General features: G+C 40.1%; 1 protein-coding gene across 8 annotated transcripts in view; it reads left to right on the plus strand.

The window, feature by feature from the left end:
* Positions 1-20,573, plus strand: part of nckap1 (NCK-associated protein 1) — a 34,295-nt gene extending 13,722 nt beyond the window's left edge. For 2 of the 8 annotated variants that reach the window (XM_037124610.1, XM_037124613.1), the window contains 30 exons: positions 3-113; positions 2,980-3,066; positions 3,148-3,204; positions 3,295-3,437; positions 3,542-3,632; positions 4,925-5,062; positions 5,170-5,218; positions 5,316-5,472; positions 5,905-5,961; positions 6,441-6,537; positions 7,167-7,273; positions 7,355-7,487; positions 7,675-7,756; positions 7,941-7,999; positions 8,191-8,336; positions 8,429-8,582; positions 8,708-8,827; positions 9,734-9,873; positions 10,351-10,482; positions 10,859-11,077; positions 11,817-11,947; positions 12,048-12,145; positions 12,474-12,567; positions 12,937-13,019; positions 13,589-13,669; positions 13,761-13,854; positions 14,463-14,579; positions 16,249-16,358; positions 16,864-16,953; positions 17,699-20,039. In XM_037124610.1, the coding sequence (XP_036980505.1) occupies positions 3-113; positions 2,980-3,066; positions 3,148-3,204; positions 3,295-3,437; positions 3,542-3,632; positions 4,925-5,062; positions 5,170-5,218; positions 5,316-5,472; positions 5,905-5,961; positions 6,441-6,537; positions 7,167-7,273; positions 7,355-7,487; positions 7,675-7,756; positions 7,941-7,999; positions 8,191-8,336; positions 8,429-8,582; positions 8,708-8,827; positions 9,734-9,873; positions 10,351-10,482; positions 10,859-11,077; positions 11,817-11,947; positions 12,048-12,145; positions 12,474-12,567; positions 12,937-13,019; positions 13,589-13,669; positions 13,761-13,854; positions 14,463-14,579; positions 16,249-16,358; positions 16,864-16,953; positions 17,699-17,815 (3,294 nt within the window). In that variant the 3' untranslated portion in view covers positions 17,816-20,039. Of the gene's footprint in view, positions 1-2; positions 114-2,973; positions 3,067-3,147; positions 3,205-3,294; positions 3,438-3,541; positions 3,633-4,924; positions 5,063-5,169; positions 5,219-5,315; positions 5,473-5,904; positions 5,962-6,440; positions 6,538-7,166; positions 7,274-7,354; positions 7,488-7,674; positions 7,757-7,940; positions 8,000-8,190; positions 8,337-8,428; positions 8,583-8,707; positions 8,828-9,733; positions 9,874-10,350; positions 10,483-10,858; positions 11,078-11,816; positions 11,948-12,047; positions 12,146-12,473; positions 12,568-12,936; positions 13,020-13,588; positions 13,670-13,760; positions 13,855-14,462; positions 14,580-16,248; positions 16,359-16,863; positions 16,954-17,698 lie in introns of all 8 variants that reach the window. The other 6 variants (XM_037124612.1, XM_037124614.1, XR_005079446.1 and 3 more) reach the window with 5 other exon arrangements.
* Positions 20,574-22,222: the final 1,649 nt, after the last annotated feature.

The raw sequence follows: 22,222 nt of genomic DNA on the forward strand, positions 1-22,222 counted from the left end.
AGGCATGTGGCGACCCCAAGGCTAAGCCCTCCTACCTTGTCGATAAGAACTTGGAGTCTGCTGTTAAATTTATTGTCAGGAAGTTTCCTGCCGTGGAGACACGGAACAATAACGTAAGTTCGCCTGCATGCACTGTACGTCTGCCATGTGTTTGAATGGGACGGAGAGAAAGAGATTTAAAGATTGTACTTACTTGGCTGTATTTTCACAATTTGAATCTGGACGGTAGGTTTATTTTTCCGTATGTAGCTTTTGGAAAATTATCACATTAAGCTAACTATCACATTTGTAATTAAAGTAACAACTTGCACAGTAGTTATTGAAAAGAAAACAAATTCAACAAACTGTTAATATGTAAATGATGATGAGTTTTGAGTGAAAGTTAAAAAACACAGCAACTCTTAAGTTTGTGAAGCTCTTAGTATTTTTTTTCATATAAAGCCAAGAATGAATAAATTGTCAAACATTTTTAGAAAATAACATTTTTGGAAAGATGTTGGAATAATGTTTTTGCTGATAAATCGCCAGTAGAGGACACCTTGAATGATCAAGTACTTTTTTATTTAAAAAAAAAACAAACACTAAGAATGAATTTATCAGAAAGTTTTTGGACAGACTGAACAAATTAATCAACTGATTAAATTGGAACTGTCAAGCCCTCAAGTATCAAGTGATGAATCATGAAATTTGCCACCTCTACTGACAGATTCTTGTTTTAAATAATAACTTTTATTTTTGAATGCAGTATACAGATTTCAGCCCCATATACATCACTGATGACTTTGGATAGTTTGCCGTGTTTGCTACAAATGTCAAATACGAGACACTGAAATAACTTTTACGTAGCACATAGAACCTTTTGGTTAAAAAAATGTGTGCAATTTCAGGTGTGTGTGTGTGTGTGTGTGTGTGTGTGTGTGTGTGTGTGTTTGTGTGTGAGAACTAAACTCAGTCATTGCTCATCAACTGTGTCTCTCAGCTTTGATTGTTAGCTTAGCTTATAGCTTTTGGCCTGTGTGTTTATGTGAATCTGTCATTTAGCAGCTTTGTGTGTGTGCGTGTGATGGTGTGTATGACAGGTGTGTGTGTGTGTGTGTGTGTGTGTGTGTGTGTGTGTGTGTGTGTGATTGTGTGTCCAGCTAACTGCTTTATTCAGTATAACCGTGCCAGAATTGTCTCTTATGTTGTTTTCTGCTTTGTTTCTGTGTTTGTTTGTGTTCTGCATGCTAAACTTGGCTTATTCCGGACTTGTGCTTTTTGGTAAGTTTTTGTATCTAAGTTTTTGTATTTTATTTCACGTACTTAAGTTTTGTAACAATGTAACTTTTTTTGTACCTGTTTTTTAAAGCTGGTTTGGAGTGTGTTTTGCTTTGCTCTGCTTTCTCCCTCCTCTCCTCGCTGCTGGCAGCATTTTTTTTTTGTTTTTTACTTTCTATCCTTCATCCACTGAGTGATTGTGTGGCTGGTTGAACGACCTGGTTTGCCGGCCGACTGACTCCGAGTTGGTTAGATGGCTGACTGGCTGTTTGAGTGACAGGCTGACTGCCTGCACTAAGGAGTGTTACTGAGCAGATACCAATTTGTTGTCTGTCAGTTGACTATTTTCAGTTATATTTTAATGATGGTGGACCAGTTTCTGGACAGGTCTGAGGCCTCTGTCAGTTACCTGTGACAAGAGGAGCGTTATAGACAAATTGGCTGTTCAACACTCGGAAAGAAGGGAAAAAACCCTCTATTATCTGTTCAAATCTTCAGTCACCACCATCATTCTTTGCGTCAAGTGACAAAGGCTTTAACTTCTTAGTGCAGCAGCAGTGTCACACACTCTTCACACTTTTTCCACTTGGTCTCTCACAGATGCACTGGTTAAATTACAGTTTTGGGCTTTGGGGCTGGGTTAAATTTACATACAGTATGCTTCAGTCATTTCTGTCATGTAAATTGAAGCTGCTTCTTACCATCTAAAGATAGAGCTTTTGATTTTCCAGCTTGTTAAAAGATTGATGTGACAATCTTTTCAAACTGAGTTTACTTTCAAGTCGGGGCTTTTTAAAAACACACATTGCGTCCACAGCTTAACTTTTCCAGACATCACCAGGTACAGAAAAAAGGTTTTTGTCCTTGAATTTCCCGTCTGATTTCTGTGTTCAAACTGTTGAATCCTCAAAAATTCAATCAAGATTAAACTGGGTAGGTTGTCTGGCTTTGCTTTGATAGTCAGATTTTACTTTGGTCGGACATTTTTATTCCCTACAATTCGCAAACCAAAGCTTTTTACTGATTCTGTTTCCAAACATACATTTATTCATTTATCAAAAGTTGGGGGGAAAACACATTTCAAATCAAGTAAATAGGGAGAATAAAAATAAACATAACTGAATAATATCACTGTATTATCCTACTCACATTTAAACATCTGAGTTTTCCTGTACGTCAACAAATATACAAATGAAGGAAATGTCCTGCCAGAGTAAAAGTTTTAAAGCAGGGTCTCTGTTAATATATCTCTGTATCTAGTTATGTCTGTTTTTCCCTGTTTGAGTTTTACTTGCTCCAATCTCACTGAATTATTCAGCGCCGTCTTCTCATTTACATCAGTTTTCTCTTCATTTTGTCAAAATTAAGAGGCGCTTTAATGCATTTGAACAAGATACAATAAACTGTATTGATCCCTGAAGGCAAACGTATTAAACAGTCTTTTAAGATTTCTTTGGTTACATGGGTTAGAACAACTGATGTGCAGATGTTTCTCTATCTAGTTTTTAAAAGATGTGATTTGTCAGCGAAACAGACAGAGAAACAGATTTTAAAGCCAAATTTTGTACTGACAAAAAGCCAAAAGGAGAGATACAGTAAGTTATGACAATGGTCAGAGTTTACACATAAATATATATATTTAAAAGTCATCATGGATGCTGTAAATTGCAGATGATATAACTTTTTGTAACTGTGTGCCCTTTGCTGTGTTTACAGCAACAGCTGGCTCAGCTGCAGAAGGAAAAGTCAGAGATTCTCAAGAACCTGGCTCTCTACTATTTTACCTTCGTAGATGTCATGGAATTCAAAGTAAGAAAACACACACGCATATATACACTAATATATGCAATGAAGGAATATATGGTGTTGACTTTTATCCTTTATCAACAGGACCATGTGTGCGAGCTGCTGAACACCATCGACGCCTGCCAGGTCTTCTTTGATATTGTAAGTGAATGAATTGCAGCACACAAACACTTAGTAATGTGACATTGTTGAGGTGAATATCAAGAAAATGTCTCCTTCCTCTCCTGTCAGACGGTGAACTTTGACCTCACCAAGAACTACCTGGACCTGGTGGTGACGTACACTACGCTGATGACGATACTGTCTCGCATAGAGGAGAGGAAAGCCATCATAGGACTGTACAACTACGCCCACGAGATGACACATGGAGCCAGGTGACCAAACGCCACAAACAGAAACACAATCGAGGAATTCTCTGAACCGTCCACGTGTTTAATGGTTTCTATAGTAACAATGGTATTGTGTACGTGTGTGTCAGTGACCGGGAGTACCCCAGGCTGGGCCAGATGATCGTGGATTACGAGAACCCCTTGAAGAAGATGATGGAGGAGTTTGTTCCGCATGGAAAGGTGCGAGAACCGTTTTACAGTTCAGTGGTGTATAAACTTTTGTGCTCTTTGCTGACGCCTCTGAATCTTTCATTAAATTGGCGACTTTTAAGGTTATACATTGTGTACAATACAGGGCTTGTATTACAGTTTTATCTTGTGTTTTCAGCGTTAGAAATATGTTTAATTTGAATAGAATTTTCAACATAATCTGGTGTTTCGTCTAAACGCTCACTCACGTAAACCAGAAATCTTCTGAATGATCCTGATCATGATATTTGTTGTTACCTGGTACCGAGTTAATTAATTTATGAATATGTACCATAAATAGATACATACATATACATATTCTGTCATATCATTATTCTTATAATATTATTATCATATCGATTTACATATTGATTTGAGAAATACATATGAAAATCTAATTAAAATTGCATACATTTAAATATTGATAAATTGATTAAATAAATGGAAAAGTAAATATAGTTGAATTAATAAAAAGGTAAATAAATAGTGACAAATTAAAGCACAAATATACACCTATGTCACATTTCATAGATTAATTAAAGCCTACATTTATTTAAACATTATTTAACACATTCAATGGTGTATTTATTTATTAATTGAGACATTTTTATGTTTCTTTATTCGTATCTGATTTTGGCAGGTGCAGTCCTCCATATCCTGTCATCAGAATGAGCAAAAATTAAACAGTCATGATGAAAACATGCAGTCAACATCATGTAAAAATACACGTAGATTGTTGTTGGTATAAAGGAATTCTGTAAACTTAATTGCATTTATAATAACCAGTTGGATTTGATGATAAAAGCTTCACACGTCTAGAAATATTTGGTACCTTGAAAGTGGCAGAAAGGTGCCTGAATATTTTTTTTAACCCTGTCAATAGATTCAGTCTTGTTTCTATCGAGGCGCGGTTGCCATAGCACCTGTAGTGCCACTTTTAGATCCGTCAGTCAGAGGAGGAACAATCTCCGGCTCTGTAACTGTGAGCTGAAATATCGACTGACTTCAAGGGAAAATAAAGTACTGTGGGGGGAAACTTGTTTATGCAGCTTCTTTTCGTTTGCACAGACTGATGCAATACAGTGAGAGACGTATCGGAGTGTCAGACAGCTCACTGTACACGGTTACGATAATTTGGCTCATATGTCATTCTCACAACCTTGTAAGACTATGTTAGGAAAAACTTTTGATTTTGTTCTGCTTGTTCATCCAGCCTGCGCCTCTCTCTTTCTTCTTTCCCCTCCTCCCTGTTTCTCTCTCTTCATCCCGTCTTTCTCCTGCAGTCCCTGTCAGATGCTTTGATCAGTCTTCAGATGGTCTATCCCAGGAGGAATCTGTCCGCTGACCAGTGGAGGAACGCCCAGCTGCTCTCTCTCATCTCTGCTCCCTCCACCATGCTTAATCCTGCACAGTCAGACACTGTTAGTATGAAAACGACTGCAGAGAAACGACTGAATGAGTATCTGTGATGCTGATTCAAAGGGAAAAGATGTTAAATTGTATTGTGTTTGTTCATCTCTGTCTTTAGATGCCGTGTGAATACCTCTCGCTGGACACAATGGAGAAGTGGATTGTTTGTAAGTAAAGTAGAAACAGAGGTTCTGACCTTCAGTGTCCACGTCAGATCCTGTTTATTCAGTCATATATTCCTTTCTCCTCTCTCTCTCTCTCCAGTTGGTTTCATCCTGTGTCATTCGGTGCTGAACAGCGATGCAGCAGCGTTGCCTTTGTGGAAATTGGCTCTGCAGAGCTCCACCTGCCTCTGTCTGTTCAGGGATGAAGTCTTCCACATCCACAAGGCCGCAGAGGACCTGTTTGTGAACATCAGAGGGTGAGAGCATCTCGAGGAGAGGACGTGCATGAGCAGACAATCTGTTTAAATCATTTGTTTTACACAAAATCTTCAATTTAGTTTTTCCTTTTAGATTACTGCAAAAAATAAGATCTGCAAACAAAAACTTTTGATACTGAAACATTTAATACAGCAAGATAATCTTCACAGATGAACACCACTTCTCTGATTTCTTTTCAAGCACGAATGCAATCGCCAGAAAGAAAAAGCTATCGTTATTTCAGGCATATAACAAAACATCCGTTGACTTTGAAATGAGGGATCAGAGGTGCAAAAATACCAACACACTTCATGGTTTCAGGACTCATTCCTGTAGCAGTCTGTTCTCAGATGGCAGAAAAACCCTATCACAGACATGCATACTCTGTTTTTGCTCTTTTAACTCGTCCCTCCTGCTTGTGTGTTTCACAGATACAACAAACGCATCAACGACATCAGGGAGTGTAAAGAACAGGCCCTGTCTCATGCGTACGTACTAAATCTGTTCGCTAATCCCCCTTTTCGTTTTCCTTTTTGTTCCTGCACACAAAACATATTTCACATTTCCTGAATATTTCAGTGCCCACGTTTTCGTCTTATTCATTTATTCCATTCGTTCTTTCTACTTCCCAACTTACTATCCTTTCAACTCTCCTGTAGCCTTAAGTTTCTCCTTAAGGGAATCTCAGACAGAAACATCACCTCCGTCTTATCTTTATCCTCATTCAGTTTATTCCTCCTGTTCCTGTTCCTCCCCTCTTTGTCTCCCCGGCTGTCTCAACTCTGCTTTTATCCTCATTACTTATTCCGTCTTCCCCTTTCATCTTCATTCTCATTCTTCTGCCGTCACTGTCATCTACTTACTTTTGTCCTCCTGCAGGATCGTCCTGAAAGTGTCAAAATGGAGTTTAATCGTGATGCTGGTTTTGTTTTGATATTCTGCTCTGACTTCCTCCATCTCCCTGCAGAGGCTCCATGCACAGAGAGAGACGCAAGTTCCTGCGATCAGCTCTGAAAGAGTTGGCCACTGTTTTAGCCGATCAGCCTGGACTGCTCGGTCCAAAGGTAAACACACATTACCACCTTAACCAGACAATTACCACCTTAACCAGAGAATTACCATCCTACCATCAGTTTTAGAGGAGCCCGATGAGCGATACGAAATAGCTATTGTGCATAAATAATATAATGAATGTTGTTGTTGTCCTACATCCATTTAATTTAATTTGTTCTGCTTCATTAAATCAGATCTTGTTGAGATTTAAATATATTCTTACAAGTAGACAACAGTAGTCTGCTACTTAATGTCTTTAAATTATCACGCTGTTGGAGCGAGATCTTGTGGACGAATGGAAGCTATAGTAACATACAGCCCAGCTTTTAAATATTAGAATACGACCTTAAATAATGCTGCACTAGTTTCTCAGTTTTGTAGGACTGACAGATTTTACCCGCTTAAACTCCGTAGCTCCGTAACTTCCTCAGGCCAGATGGAGACCCTCATTAATGTATAACTGGATTTATTCGCTCAGCCTGACTGACTCTATAAACATATTCCATATTTTGTTCAGAGACTGTGAGAATGCTGTTGCTGCCAACTGCTTTTGGTTATTAATCTTGGGGATTTTTTTGACATTTACGTTTCTTTACTTCTCTCCACGTCTCTCTATTTCCGCCTCTTTCTGTCCCGCCAGGCCTTATTCGTGTTCATGGCGTTGTCGTTCGCCCGTGACGAGATCATCTGGCTGCTTCGACACGCAGACAACATCCAGAAGAAAAGCACAGACGACTTCATCGACAAGTACGCAAACATACACATGTACAGTTTTAGGCTGCTTGTGTTGCTTTTGTTCTGGATCTGATAGTTTGTTGTGTTTTGCAGACACATAGCAGAGTTGATCTTCTACATGGAGGAGCTCAGAGCTCACGTCAGGAAGTACGGCCCTGTGATGCAGCGATACTACGTCCAGTACCTGTCCGGCTTCGATGCTGTGGTGCTGAATGAACTGGTGCAGGTATGAAGACACGCATGCATCTCAGATACTTCCTCAAAACAAATACACAGTATGTCAAGCTATATGGCAGAATAGATCTGTTTGATACGCATGATAACATTTTTAGACTTCAGTTAAAAGACGATCAGCTTCTCCACACTGCTCTTTTCTTTTCTAACTGGTTTTCTATCTTGTCTTTCTCTGACAGAACCTGTCTGTGTGTCCAGAGGACGAGTCTATAATCATGTCTTCATTTGTCAACACAATGACCTCTCTCAGCGTCAAACAAGGTAAACCATCGCTTCCTGTACTGTCAAAATGTAAAGTCTTGATTACAGGATAAATACGCAGCAGAGTTATAAACTGAGCGTATTCTAATGAGACTTGTGATGCAGATAGTTAGTCACCAGAAACTTTAATGATAAGTTTTAACGATGTGTGTGATTTTCATTGAATTGTGTTTTTGTGTTTCAGTGGAGGATGGAGAGGTGTTTGACTTCAGAGGCATGAGACTGGACTGGTTCAGACTGCAGGTGTGAAAACAGATCTGGTCCTCAAAATCTGTTAAAACATTTATCTAAAGCAAAGAGGGGGATACTTTAGTTTTCTAGCTCTTACTTAAAATCATTTCTACTTTGCAAATTTAGAGTGTAAAGGAAAGAACGGCACTGCTGGTAAATGATCTCTATCTTCATACTTTTCCCATCTGCTCTCCTCTCTGCAGGCCTACACCAGCGTCTCTAAAGCCAGTCTGGGTATCGCCGATCACAAGGAGCTCGGCAAAATGATGAACACCATCATCTTCCACACAAAGATGGTTGACTCTCTGGTGGAGATGCTGGTGGAGACGTCAGACCTGTCGATTTTCTGGTTAGACACAGTTAATTACAAATGTTGCCTTGATGTAAATATCTTTGAGTATATGTACATGAATCCTTCTTTTCATCTGTCTCCTTCTGAAGCTTCTACAGCCGTGCGTTTGAAAAGATGTTCCAGCAGTGTTTGGAGCTTCCCTCCCAGAGCCGACACTCCATCTGCTTCCCTCTGCTCTGCACACACTTCATGTCCTGCACACACGAGCTCTGTCCTGAGGAGGTAAATACACATGCAGATACAGTTACGTTATCTTCTACTTACATTCATATTCGTAACATGTCAAACGATTTCCCAAGAACAGTGTTATTGCTGTTAAATGACGTCATGTTGATAACTAATTTTTTTTTACTTTTCTCCGTCCACAGCGTCACCACATAGGGGATCGAAGCCTGTCGTTGTGTAACATGTTTCTGGATGAAATGGCCAAGCAGGCCAGAAACCTGATCACTGACATCTGCACTGAACAATGTACACTTAGCGACCAGGTACGAACACGCACAGGCAGCCAATTTAAAGAACTTCTGTAGTTTGACATTTAGAGAAACGAAGGTATTCACTGTCTCACCAAGAGGTGGATGTGAAGATCGATACCCTTCTCTTATTTCTGTGGTTTTACAAATTCCATCGGCCGCAGCTAGTTAGCCTAGCTTAGCATAAACATGGAAACAGGAGGAAACGGTAAGCCTGGATCCGTCTAATTGTTATCCCTACCAAAGCTCCTTTTTCCACCTTTTGTGCTGGACTTTTTTTTTTTTTTTTTTTGGCGCTGAGCAGTTGCTAGGCAACCAGCAGACTGTCCAGTGAGTTACTGGTCCCAGCTGAGAAATATTCTGAGTGTTATTGATCAGATATGAGAGTGGCATTGATCTTTTCATCTCACTCTCCGCCAGAGAACGAATAAATACATTTCCCAAAAATGTCAAACTATTCCTTTAAGATTACACACGTCACGAGCACCACGCTCTGAATGTCTAACATCGGCAGTCTGCGAGAAGATGAAGTTGAGAGTGACAGCAGCTATTAAATGTCCTCAAGTTTTGAGAGCTAAGAGCCAAATACATCCAAAAGTAATGTGGTAAAGTCTTCTTGAACAAACAAACTTCTTCTAAAAACAAAAACGCGTTGCCCTGTTGCATGATATTACACGCTGTCACAATAATGTTGTGAGTCTTTGTTGATGCACGTTGTTTAAAGCATCTTAAGTTTATTTCTATAAGTCACTCAGTTCACGTCCTTCTTTTAATAAAAGCTACTGTTCTAAGAACATCAAGCAGACCGTGAATAATCGGTCCTTCTCCATCTCTTGTTCATTCCCGCCTGCCTCTTTTATTTTTTAATTATTTTTTTCTCTTCGCTGTCCGTCGCTCATCTTCTACTTTTCTGTGTCGCAGCTGCTTCCTAAGCACTGTGCGAAAACCATCAGCCAGGCCGTGAACAAGAAGAGCAAGAAGGCAACGGGGAAGAAGGGCGAGCCGGAGAGAGAGAAACCAGGCGTGGAGAGCATGAGGAAGAACAGACTACTGGTCACCAAGTGAGTCGAATGAGCAGAAATAGACTAAATTAAAATACTTATCTCATTCCCCTTTCTTTTTTTTGTGTCTCTTGAGTAATTACTCTTGCGTCCATCATAATTATTAATAATAGTTTTTATTGTTGACTGAATTCCTATTAAACCTCCGTCTATGTTAATGCGCTAATAATGATTCTCATATAAACAGCTCAGTTTTGTTGACGCATCATCGTTTTGTTCATATTGAATCAAGCTGTTGTTATTTTACGCCCTTCAGTGTTCTTATCACCGTTTCCCACATGTGTCTGGCTTCTGTTTAGAAAGTGGAGGTTTAACATTGTCATTTCTCCTCCATTTTTATTATATTCTACTTTGTTTGCTGTTTCCTCCACCGCATGTTAATGCGGAACAACCTGCCCTTTTTTCCCTACACAGGTCATTAAGGGGTTCATCATTTCTTCCTCTTTAACCTTGCCGTTTCCTCTTTTTCTCCCTCAGTCTGGATAAACTCCACACAGCGTTATCTGAACTCTGCTTCTCCATCAACTACGTTCCCAACCTGGCAGTCTGGGAGCACACATTCACACCGAGAGAGTACCTCACCTCGCACCTGGAGATCCGATTTACCAAGTAAATACAAACACACTCAGATAAAACACCGGAGCTCGACGTTAAACCTTATTTTTGTTCGACCTTGTTTATGGTCCTCTCCGTCTTCAGTTAATACATTTTGAGACATTTATTTTTGCAAATATAGCGAAAGCAGAGGTCACAGTTTGTGTTTAAACAGCTTCTAAAAGCATGTTGGATACAAGTGATTGGAAATAAGACCTTTAAAGGTGGCATATACTAAAGAATAACAACACAGAACTGAGGAGATTGCATCATTCTCACATAAACAAGAAGAAATAAACAGACTGTTTCCTCAGCGGGTTGTAGGAATCTCCCATTTTAATGAGATTTTGAATATAATTATTTCACTGAATCTACCTCCATCTGTCTCTAGGTCCATAGTGGGGATGACCATGTACAACCAGGCTACTCAGGAGATAGCCAAGCCCAGCGAGCTGCTGACCAGCGTCAGAGCCTACATGACGGTGCTGCAGTCCATAGAGAACTACGTCACCATCGACATCACCCGGGTCTTCAACAACGTCCTCCTGCAGCAGACGCAGCACCTGGACAGTCACGGGGAGCCAACCATCACCAGTCTGTACACAAACTGGTACGTCTGCTGGAGCCCTGTGAGCTAAAGAATATACAGTAATCCAAAGTACAAACAGTCTGGTAAAAGTAGAAGTCATGATTCAGCTTCTTTACTCAAGTAAAAGTCAGAAAGTACGAGTACGGAACAAGTTTTTAAAAAGTATAAATATCAGACGGTGAGAAGGAGAGGAAGTGTAGTTTCCACATGGGATTATGAATTGTATTTGTACAGGCTGTGGCAGTATAAAGGTATTATTGTAATCTGATACTGTAAAGTGTAGACTGTAAACAGCGTGTCCTTGGAGCCTGTCTCCACAGATTAAACCACTTTTATTAAAACACCAATAAAAATTCTCTTAGTAGTTCGGTGCCGTACAGAAGGACAGAATGTTTTATTGTTGCAGGAAACACAGTCGCAGCACAAACGGCGAACCGACCAGACTTTGCTTGTTTTATCACATCGCCATTATTGCATTTTTATTAAACACATCATTATTAAAAAACCAAACATGAAAACAAAAATAATCAAAATTGGTTGAGCTGCAGCTCACTCAGCTTACAGTTCTGCTGATGGGATTTGCTGTTAGCAGAAGAAATCCCAACAGACTGGATTAGAATCCCATTTAGCAACATAATTACACATTTATTCATGAAAGTCACACGTGGTTTAACAATTCAGAGAAGGTGATACTCCTGACGGAAGGGAGAGGGAGCGAATAGAAGTAACTGCTGCTGATGAAGTGTTTGTGTTTGTGCAGGTACCTGGAGACGTTGCTCCGTCAGGTCAGTAACGGACACATCGCCTACTTCCCCGCCATGAAGGCCTTCGTCAACCTGCCCACAGAGAACGAGCTGACTTTCAACGCCGAGGAGTACTCCGACATCTCTGGTACATAAACACTCGCTGTGTTTCTGAATATAGCCGATGAATATTGTGCAGAAATTGACTTTAACTGTAATTTTATGACGACGTGTGTTTTTGTTCGCAGAGATGCGTTCGCTGTCGGAGCTGTTGGGTCCGTACGGGATGAAGTTCCTCAGTGAGAGTCTGATGTGGCACATCTCATCACAGGTCGCTGAGCTGAAGGTATAAATACATAACTACTTTCCAGCTGTGGTGGTGGGAGTACTGAGCTCATTAAGTTAAGGAAAAGTCATTACTTGTAGACTAAAAGTACAATATTTCCTGAGTAGTGTAGAGAGAGTACAAGTCGAAAGAAGCACGATAAGAGTTTATTTTTCTGATCTGGTTCTAGGATGGTTCTAGCTCGATTTTTCATGAGGACTGTATCAATATGTGGGTCATTAATATGGTAGAACATACAGATTTCATGGAAGTTAAGGCTAATTCTGCTGCATAATTAAGAAGTCACTCACTAATCGAATGTTCACTGTCTCTGTTTGTCTCCATCTAGAAACTGGTGGTAGAAAACATGGAGGTGTTGACCCAGATGAGGACGAGCTTTGACAAACCAGAGCACATGGCCGCCCTCTTCAAGAAACTCACCTGTAAATCACACACCTGTACACTTTCACGTGCATAGCATCATTTCACACAGCGGCTAAACTCCTGATGCCAAATATCCTCTTTATATACGTGTTGGGGAGATCTTTGTGTGTTTGACAGCTCAGTAGATAATTGTATTGTTAAAAATTTTTAAACACTTTCTGTAAATGTTTATTATAATTAAAAGAAGCTAAGCAGACTGTACTACACTTACAAACATGTTAACATTGATAAAGACTCTACAAAGCAGCAGGGCCCAAAGTAAAACATATCCTTGCTAATAAAAATGTAAAATACTGATTTAGTATTGATTGATTATGAACTGCGAGTCATTGATTAACCAGCTGTCCCTCCTGTTTTCGTGTGTGTAGCTGTGGACAGTGTGTTGAAGAGGATGACCATCATTGGAGTCATCTTGTCTTTCCGCTCGCTGGCTCAGGAAGCTCTGAGAGATGTAAGACAACACACACACACCTCATACGACAACAACACTGTTGTTGGAGAGTGATCTATTGAAATTACTGTGACTAACAGCCGCTTATAAAATGTATGAACTTTTAATGCTTCAAATGCATTTTTAAATTGTTTGTTCCCTCCTGCCAAGAAGTCTGTGTCATTTAACTTAACGAAAAAGAGACGTCTTGTTCAGAAATGTTCTTGTTGGAATGCCATGTCGACTCCTTTTTTAGTGGATTTAATGAGCTGCCAAAGTATATGGAGTAAGACACAGCAGACGGCAGTTTTAGCTGCTTTTTACTGTCAAATAATTTACATAAATATGTACTTTAAATATTTATAAGATCTCTGCAGGAACATTTCATGATGGGTTGATGGATTTAATAGAAGTTTAACTGTTGAAATCATCCGTAAAAATCAATATATTACTAACCAGGCAGAAGTGTGAGGGTTCGCTTCAACCAACCCGAATATAAAAAGCACCATAAATGACTTATTTTTTTAATATTTTCGATTTATCGCCTGCTGAGCACTGATACTGGACTGTCTCTGTCTCAATCTCTCCAGGTGTTATCCTGTCACATTCCTTTCCTGGTCAGTTCGGTCGAGGACTTCAAGGACCACATTCCCAGGGAGACGGACATGAAGGTAAAACACACTCACAGACTTCTGCACCTGATTGTAGTGTTACGTTATGTCCTCCTGCCTCATGTTCATATACGAATCCGTCTGTTTGCAGGTGGCCATGAACGTCTACGAGCTGTCGTCAGCAGCAGGTCTACCCTGTGAGATCGACCCGGCTCTGGTTGTGGCTCTCTCCTCGCAAAAAAGCGGTAAGACGCAAAGATCTTTTGGCTCCTGATGTAAATCTGACTGCAGTTTAACACGTTGGAGTCACATCTTCATGATCACTGTGGTCACTTTTATGTGAAAGTCAAGACTGCACTCCTCACAGATCAGAGCTGTAACATTTAGTTCAGTTCAGTTCAGAACAAATCTGAATTAAATCTGTTTTGATTCACATGAAGGCAGCAGCACAAGGTTAAACGTGCCCGCAGAGAGATTCAATGCAGGTCTTGTTCTGCCGTCAAGCTCACAGCTGTCAAACACTGTGAAAGGCGTCGAGGAGCTTCCTCAAATATAAAGGATATTTTTCCCTCTTACTGTAATAAAACTGACAAAAGTCTCTGCTGGTGTATTCAGTATTTGTTTGTGTAACGTCCTGTACTAAGAACTTAATGCTTGTGTACCGGATGATTTAAAAAAATCGTAACTTTTCAACTCACCGCTGTTCTTTCTCTCTCTCTTACTTTGCTCATTTTCTAAACATCCTGTCACGTCTAGATGAAGCTAAAAGGAGCATTAATGTAACGTCACCTGTTGTCTGATGAACAAAATGACAGCAGTGTTGTGTAATCCATCTCTGAAACTGTCTGCGCAGAGAACATCAGTCCAGAGGAGGAGTACAAGATCGCCTGTCTGCTGATGGTGTTCGTGGCCGTTTCCTTGCCAACACTGGCGAGCAACGTGATGTCACAGTACAGCCCCGCCATCGAAGGTAAGACACCGCGATGTTCCGCTGGTTATTTACCAGAGCTGGTAAACCAAAGTAGCTCCGACTTACCGCTTCTGTCCGATCTCGGACGAGTCGCTGCTAAGACCACATGGAAGCTGCAAACGGCTACATTCTTAATATCATTAAATTCAGTCTCCGTCTAAATGATGTAGACGGCGACAAACAAACCAGCAGCACTCAGCTTCAGCACGTTTTTGCATTGCGGCGAAAAAGGAGAGTAAATCAACACGTTGGCATAAAGGCTGCGCCGAGCCAGAGGCGTTGAAAATCTGTGGCGACAGCAGAGGTCAGTGGACCTGAGAGGAAATCTGTATGATATTTATTCACATTGCATCCAAAAGCCAGATGTTAGCAGGTGTAGGTGGTTTTTGGTGCAGCCCAGTTTCCCAGCATTTGCTGCTCCTGTCACATTTTTACATACGAGTGACACATTTTTCAGAGCTAACTATATAAATCCTGCTCCTCTATGGAAACGGCACGATCATAGTGAGAAGAACGGGGGAACTCAAAACTGTCTTTTGTGCAGAATGACAGGAGCTATAAAGCCAAAAATAATCACAATTTATTTGTTAATTGTTAACAACAAGGGAACCTAAATGAAACTGTACATGCTGCACACACTGAAATATTTACAGTCTCACCTGGAAAATTGCTTGTCACCTATTCTGAGCAGCTGCCCCCATCTGTTGCTGCTCAGCCAGACTTGTTAACGGAACTTCCTGAGGGTTAAATTTAAATCTGCAGATCAAACATGGTTAAACTGTTTTATATCTGTGCTGCAAATGAATTAAGTCGAATTCTACCTTCATTATCCCACCACCACCCCCTTATAACTCCTTAAAGTAACCAATGAAAATAACAGTCCAGATGTTGTCTCATGGAAGCAGTTCAGAGGCTGCGAGCGAGCAGTGCAGGAAGAAACACCAGGAAACATAATTTACTGCATCAGTGACACGAGAGCGTTCTGCATGCAAATGATGTCGACCTCGCGCCCTCGGATTGATTCATTTCTGTGCGCCGGAGCCGTGTCATCGTCTTTATTATGAACACTTTCTAAAAGCTCGATTCATTTTTAAAGGTCAGTTTACTCAGCGTGAGCTGTTTAACTTTATTTGTTGGATGTATTTCAGTGACATAAAACAAAAAAAACGTTCATTCAGTTAGATAAAGCTGATATTCAGTCCAATAGAGACACACTCGTCGGTATCAGAGATTTGTCACTCCAGGATTAATTATCGAGACGTTTTCCTCCTAACAACCTTGAAATGAAAGGCCGCCATTGTTATTAAGGGACATTTGAAAAGCGTAATGAGTTGTAATGGGCTCCCCCATTGTTAGTATGCAGACTGCACGTTGGCCAGCAATTGGTTTTCCGACAGCACATCTCAATACGAGGCGGCACTGAGTCACGCCGACCATTTTGTGAACTTAAAATTCAAGCGCATGTTTAATTCTCACACACACACACACACACAATGGCTGCACAAAATACTAAAATGAAATCCAGGTTTTGTATTCTGCATAATTTCTCTGCCGTGAGAGTCTTAAACAACCTCAGGTGTCGGGAATTAAAGCAGCTAATTGGTCTTCAATTACAGATGACGTCTTCATCGTCCTCTGACTAGTAATGTGTCTTTGCTGCCCCCTACAGGCCACTGCAACAACATCCACTGCCTGGCCAAAGCCATCAACCAGATCGCTGCTGCTCTCTTCACCATCCACAAGGGGAGCATAGAGGACCGCCTGAAGGAGTTCCTGGCTGTAAGATGAAAAGATTTCTCTCTGCAACATTTTGTCATTGACATATGATTAGAGTCGCACCTCTGCTGGACCATCAGTCTGTCATGTTTCCCCCCCCGTCTGGACAGAATTTAACCAAAAGATTAAAATCTTGAAGGTTGGCTCAGGTGAACAGCTGGTCGCTTTACGAGTTTATGGGGAGATACAACCACTAAAACGCCAGTTAGAGCCCAGATCTCCCCTCATGTGTCACCATAGCAGCCGATTAAAACATCACACATGGATCAGAGAAGACAAAGCAATTTATCTGATACAGAAAATGTTCTTTCATCTGCAATAAACTGTCATGTTGCTGTGATTAGTTTGCAGTCGTGTCACATCCTCTTCAACAGATTTGCATAAATGTAGACACAGACTCATTCACGTTTTATTTTGCAGAAATGTGTGAAATTTACTCAAAATGTGTCTTAAAAATAAACAAACCAAACTAACTAACACGTCTGTCTCTCGGTGTCTTTCTGTGTAGTTGGCCTCGTCCAGTCTGCTGAAGATCGGCCAGGAGACGGACAAGATGACGACGCGTAACAGAGAATCTGTCTACCTGCTGCTGGACATGGTGAGAGAATAAATGAAGGCACCTTCACAGCAGGAGTTTGGTTCATGTGGGGCGGACTGAGGGGGAAATAAATTAAGTTTTCTTGTTGTCTTTTAGCTCTGGGCCATGAATCACAGCTATAACCGCTAACAAACGTAGCGAAAATATATTTTGGATCAGAGTTATATGATGATACAGAATAATGTCGCAGGCGTGCTTGTAATCTTGGTTTCTGACTGTAGCCGACCTCATTTATGGCATTTAAAGAAACCATTTTTTCAGCTGGAGGCCTGTGGGCCAAACGCTGCCCTTTAACAACCTCACTCCCGCCCTTTAAACATCTTGTTTGAGGGCTTATTGGCCCGTTCATTAATTATATCTGTTGAGAAGCAGAAACATGTTCTCGTTTCATTAAATTTCATTTTACGCTCTGTGGTGCTGATGGGGCTCTGAAGTTTGTTTTGTCTCCAGGTTAACCGAAAATATGGAAACAGTTTGTATTGAAAAGTTGACAGCTTGTCGACAGCGTTAGATTCTCCCAGCTTCTCTTCTCTTTGGAGGATTTCTCTTCTTGGGGTTTTTTGTTTTTCCTGTTGCAGCAACAGCTCATCTGTATCCATTTTCCTCAGCTGTCGACACAGCTGGAGTTCACACCATTTACAGAACATCAGCGTGGATGCTCCCGTCGTTATCGTCATCATAGTGATCGTTACAGTTGATTGTTGCTGTAAATATATAACCGTCCGCGTTGTCTGCTGTGTTTCAGATCGTGCAGGAGTCGCCCTTCCTCACCATGGACCTGCTGGAGTCCTGCTTCCCCTACGTCCTGCTGCGAAACGCCTACCACGCTGTCTACAAACAGAGCATCAGCGCCAACGCATAGACGCACAGCGACGGCCTACCACACCGTCTACACACTATCAGACACACACTAACGGCAAACACTAAAACACAAACTAAACACACTAAACTATGCCTACAAAAACATCAGCGTGTGACAACCGACACACTGATTTAAACAATTCAACTCTAAACGCAGAACAAATACACCAAAATGCCAAAAGAACATTAAAGAAAATACTGACAATAAAACACTGAATTTAGACAAGCACGACACAAACACACACACACACAGACAGACACACACTAGCTGGATGAAGTTGGGGGATCAGTGTCTTTATTTTAATCATTGTACTTTTCCATGATGTTGCCAGGGACCGTAACCATAGCAACACATAATATACCATATGTTTGGTTGGTATAAAAGAACAAAAATATAAATATATAGTATATATATAGTTGACACTAAAATATTATTTTCTTTTGTTGTTTTTTTCTTTTGTTGTTTTTTTTTTTGTTTGTTTTCCGATGAAAGATTTGAGATTTTTTTTTTTTTCATTTTAGCGGCCAGCTGACGACTTCTTCTACGTGGTGATGGATTTTGGATGCTTACTTTTTGGGGGAATGCAAATGGTTCTGATGATGTGACGTGGGTTTAATTTTTTATTTTATTTTTCTGCTCTTGTCGGAGGAGGGTGGGTGGGGGATTGAGGATTTCCTGTTGATAATGAAAGACATGTTGCTTGTTAATGTAAGTTTACACTCATGAAAACACACACTGACAGACATCCTGAGCAGATATATAACACCACATGCACACTAATATCTCGACATTTCATGGTAAAAGAAACACAAACAAACAAACACACATTTGTATAACATGGTGATGTTTTCTTTCTTTTTTTCAAGCTAGTCGTAACATGAACTTTTTGTGGGTAAAGATATAATATCTGTATTCTACTTTGATGTGAACTGAACTCGTCTGTTTTTAATGTTTATGTTTTGTTATTTTTATGATGATGACGACAATGATGATGATGATAATGATGATGATTTGCCAAATGTGTTGACACTAAAAACATTGTGTATCAGGGCGTGGAAGTGGAAGTGGAGTGTTTGGGTTATTAATGGGTGAAATGCCTTTTTTTGTTGTTGTTGTTTGGACGGTTTGGACCACAATAATCCGCCTGACTCTCTGCGGCAGCTCGGTTAACAGAAGAACTTTTACAGTGGGAACAAATGTTACAGAAAGAGAAAAGTACTGCAGTGGTTCTGCGGTGTCGGCTTGGAGCTGCCAGAATTATTCCTCACAGCTGTTGAGTTAAAGGTCCAGTAGGTGCTACTATTTCTCCTCGAATGGTTCCAAGTAGAAATGAAACAACGCCAGTGCAACATATAATTTATATGATCTTTTCTGTGTTTTGATTTTTACAGTGGCAGTCTTGGTAGTGCCAGCAAGGCCCCTACTGGAGCAGCTGGGGGGAATAGTGCCTTGCTCAAAGGCGCCCTGACAGCAGCTGTCGAGGGTCCACACCATCTACGTGCTTGTGGTTAGACACACAGATCAGACACAACTTTTAAAACCACTGGTATCTTGTCGCTTTATGCTGCTGCTGGCATTCATACGGATACTTGGCGTGCACCACCCGCCCAGAGACCCCGCGGCGATTACACCCTCTAACGACGGGCCTTCAAATTCCCGGATCAAGCAAGACACGGGAGCTCTTTGGGCGGGAACAAGTAGCCCACACAATTGAACCGTCTGCAGTGCAACCTTCTGGCACATGTAAACAAAATGTACCTTACACCACATATGTTTCGGCACTTTTGTTCTGGAGAACTTGTCTAAATATTCCAGTTTACACTCGGGAGTTCTGACTTTTGAGTGGCATTCCATGTGGTTTCTCCAGTTCTAGGTTGGATATGTGTCGAGCAGGATTTGTCTTGTTCCCTGGACACAGGTAACATCGTCCTGGATCTCGGGGAGGGTGGTTTCCACATGAATGCCAGAAGCAAAAAAAAAACCAACATGGTTTTGTAACCGGTTAATCAATACTGTTCTCTTCCTAACTCGGTGGTTCTAACGTTGCGGCTGATCGGGTCTAAATGTGTTCGGACTTTTAACTCCCAATAGGAGCGTTTTAGAGTAAATCTAACCAATTCCTCCGCAGAGAAACAATTAAAATCCTTAATCGATCTCAAACCTGTGAAAGTCAACAAAAACCTGGAGTTGCAATAAGACAAATAAAATGCATATATACACTCTGGTGGTGATGTTTTTCACTGGATTTATAGACTTCAGTGCTTAAATGAAGCAGTTATACTTCCGGGATGGTTGCAGGAGACATTGTAGGACAGACGGACGACTTTTACAAAATGAAGTCTGGTTTATTTAGTATTTTTTTTCCCTCAATCATAGCGCAGCGAGGGCTTCATACTGAGACACACACCTCTGCCTCGGTGCCAGCCGTCTGCTGTTCTACCTTGGGACTGTTTTTGGAAGCAAAGTGAGGTCATATTTTACAGTATGTAGCAGGAAAACACTAAAATCTAGTGAAACGACGTGTCTGCACTTTACAGTAGATCCACATGTCTTATTCCGGTGTGGTTTTTTAGTTGGTAGTTTGAATTATAAGCATGTGAGGACGGATTCCACGGACACATTCTGCCATTTTGATGTGGAATGGTTGCTGTTTTTTCTTTCTAACCTCCTTTTTATTTTTTTGTGTCTCTCTCTGATTCCACCGTGTAACTTAATGACATGAATTTAAAATAATAATAAACTTTAGGGCTGTGTCAGACCTGAGCTGTGAGTGTGTGCTGCTGGTTCAGACACGTCGGCTGAGATGTGGAAGTGGAAAAAAAAAAAAAAAAAAAAAGACGGGAAGTGGTGACCAGGAACATATCAGGTGAATTTTGTAAATCGTTACTTCGTTATCTTATCGGAATACTTTTGGATTATTTCAGAATCAAACACTTCAAGAGTTTCTGTGAAAGTATTTTAAGCTTTCAAAGCAAATGAAATGCGTTTCTGCTTTTTAATCGAAGCCACAATTTGCTCCTACGATGTGAGAGGAGCTTTTGAAATGTTCATCTTTAATCTTCAACTAAAATAAAGGTATGAATAAAAACTTGATCACTACAAAATAAAAGATATTTATGAGTGAAGTCACTGGCAGGCAGAGAGGAGTATTTAGCATATTCTCAAAATAGTGGGTTTTTTTTAAAATCTATAATCAAAAATGCAGTAAACTAATCCCTGATTATTTATAATCTTATTAAACGTTTATCAAAACGGCTCAAGCATCAACTGTGTGAGGATCTTATTGTAATCCAAAGGATTTTTATTGTATATTTTGTTGTTTTTTCAGAACAAAATCACACTTGTGGACAAAATGTGCTCCAACACTCATGAAACGTGTTTGATTTTGTAATCTGATTACTAAAACCCTCCAGGTACTTAATACCTTACCACCATATTTTATATGCAAATATTGTAGTTTATAATCCATTAATTATCTATAATATTAATACATTTATTAGACAGTATGTAAAGTGGTTAAAATCAGCTCCACTTTAAACAGCTCTGATAATAAAGTTATTTTGTCAACATATTAATAATTATAATAATATAATAATTTAACACTGACAGCCCATTCAAAATAATACTTTATAGACATTTTGAGCATAATTCGCTGATAATTTCCTCCTAAAGTTAAGTTTTGAATGCAGGACTTCACTGAGCGTTATCATTACTTTTACTGATAATCAATAATTTAACACTTATTTCAGTTCTGCCTATAGAACAAAAGCTGTATCAACATTTACTCTGCACTTAAGGGCAACTACTCCAAAACAAATATGTAAAGAGTAATGTGTACAAAGCAAATATTAGCTCTCGTTGCCTTTGATGAGAAATCAATCGCACTCACTGTAGAGACGAGTGACTGTAAGAACCAGACCTCCAATAACTCATACTGATGGACCTGACGTGGAGTTTTTGTACATTTAAAGATAAAAACAAAGTGTTTTCCTCGATAACACCTGGTGCAGTCAGCCGGACGTGTATAAACACACCATCACCTATTTATTTCATGTTAGATTTTTGCATCAAAATTAAGCCCGATGTCTTGGCATCTGATAGAGAATTACAATAAAAAAAACATTGTAAAAACATGATTCTGCTCCTTCACATCTGCAGCAGTTGTTGTAAGAAGAGGTATTTAAATCCAGTCCTGCTGTTTCCTACAGAGGCCACCAGGGGGCGCTGCAGGGAAACTAATACCACAATGATGACATGAAGGAGAGGGGCAGGTAAATCAAGTTGGACATTGAAATAATATATATTCTCAAATTTCCATGGTCTATTATGTATGAAATCAATCAAGTACTGTCGTTACTGATATTATAAGTCACGAGAAAACAAACAAATTAACAGAAGAAGACAAAA

Source organism: Acanthopagrus latus, chromosome 15 (assembly GCF_904848185.1).
Source record: "Acanthopagrus latus isolate v.2019 chromosome 15, fAcaLat1.1, whole genome shotgun sequence".
In the NCBI taxonomy this organism is placed as follows: domain Eukaryota; kingdom Metazoa; phylum Chordata; class Actinopteri; order Spariformes; family Sparidae; genus Acanthopagrus; species Acanthopagrus latus.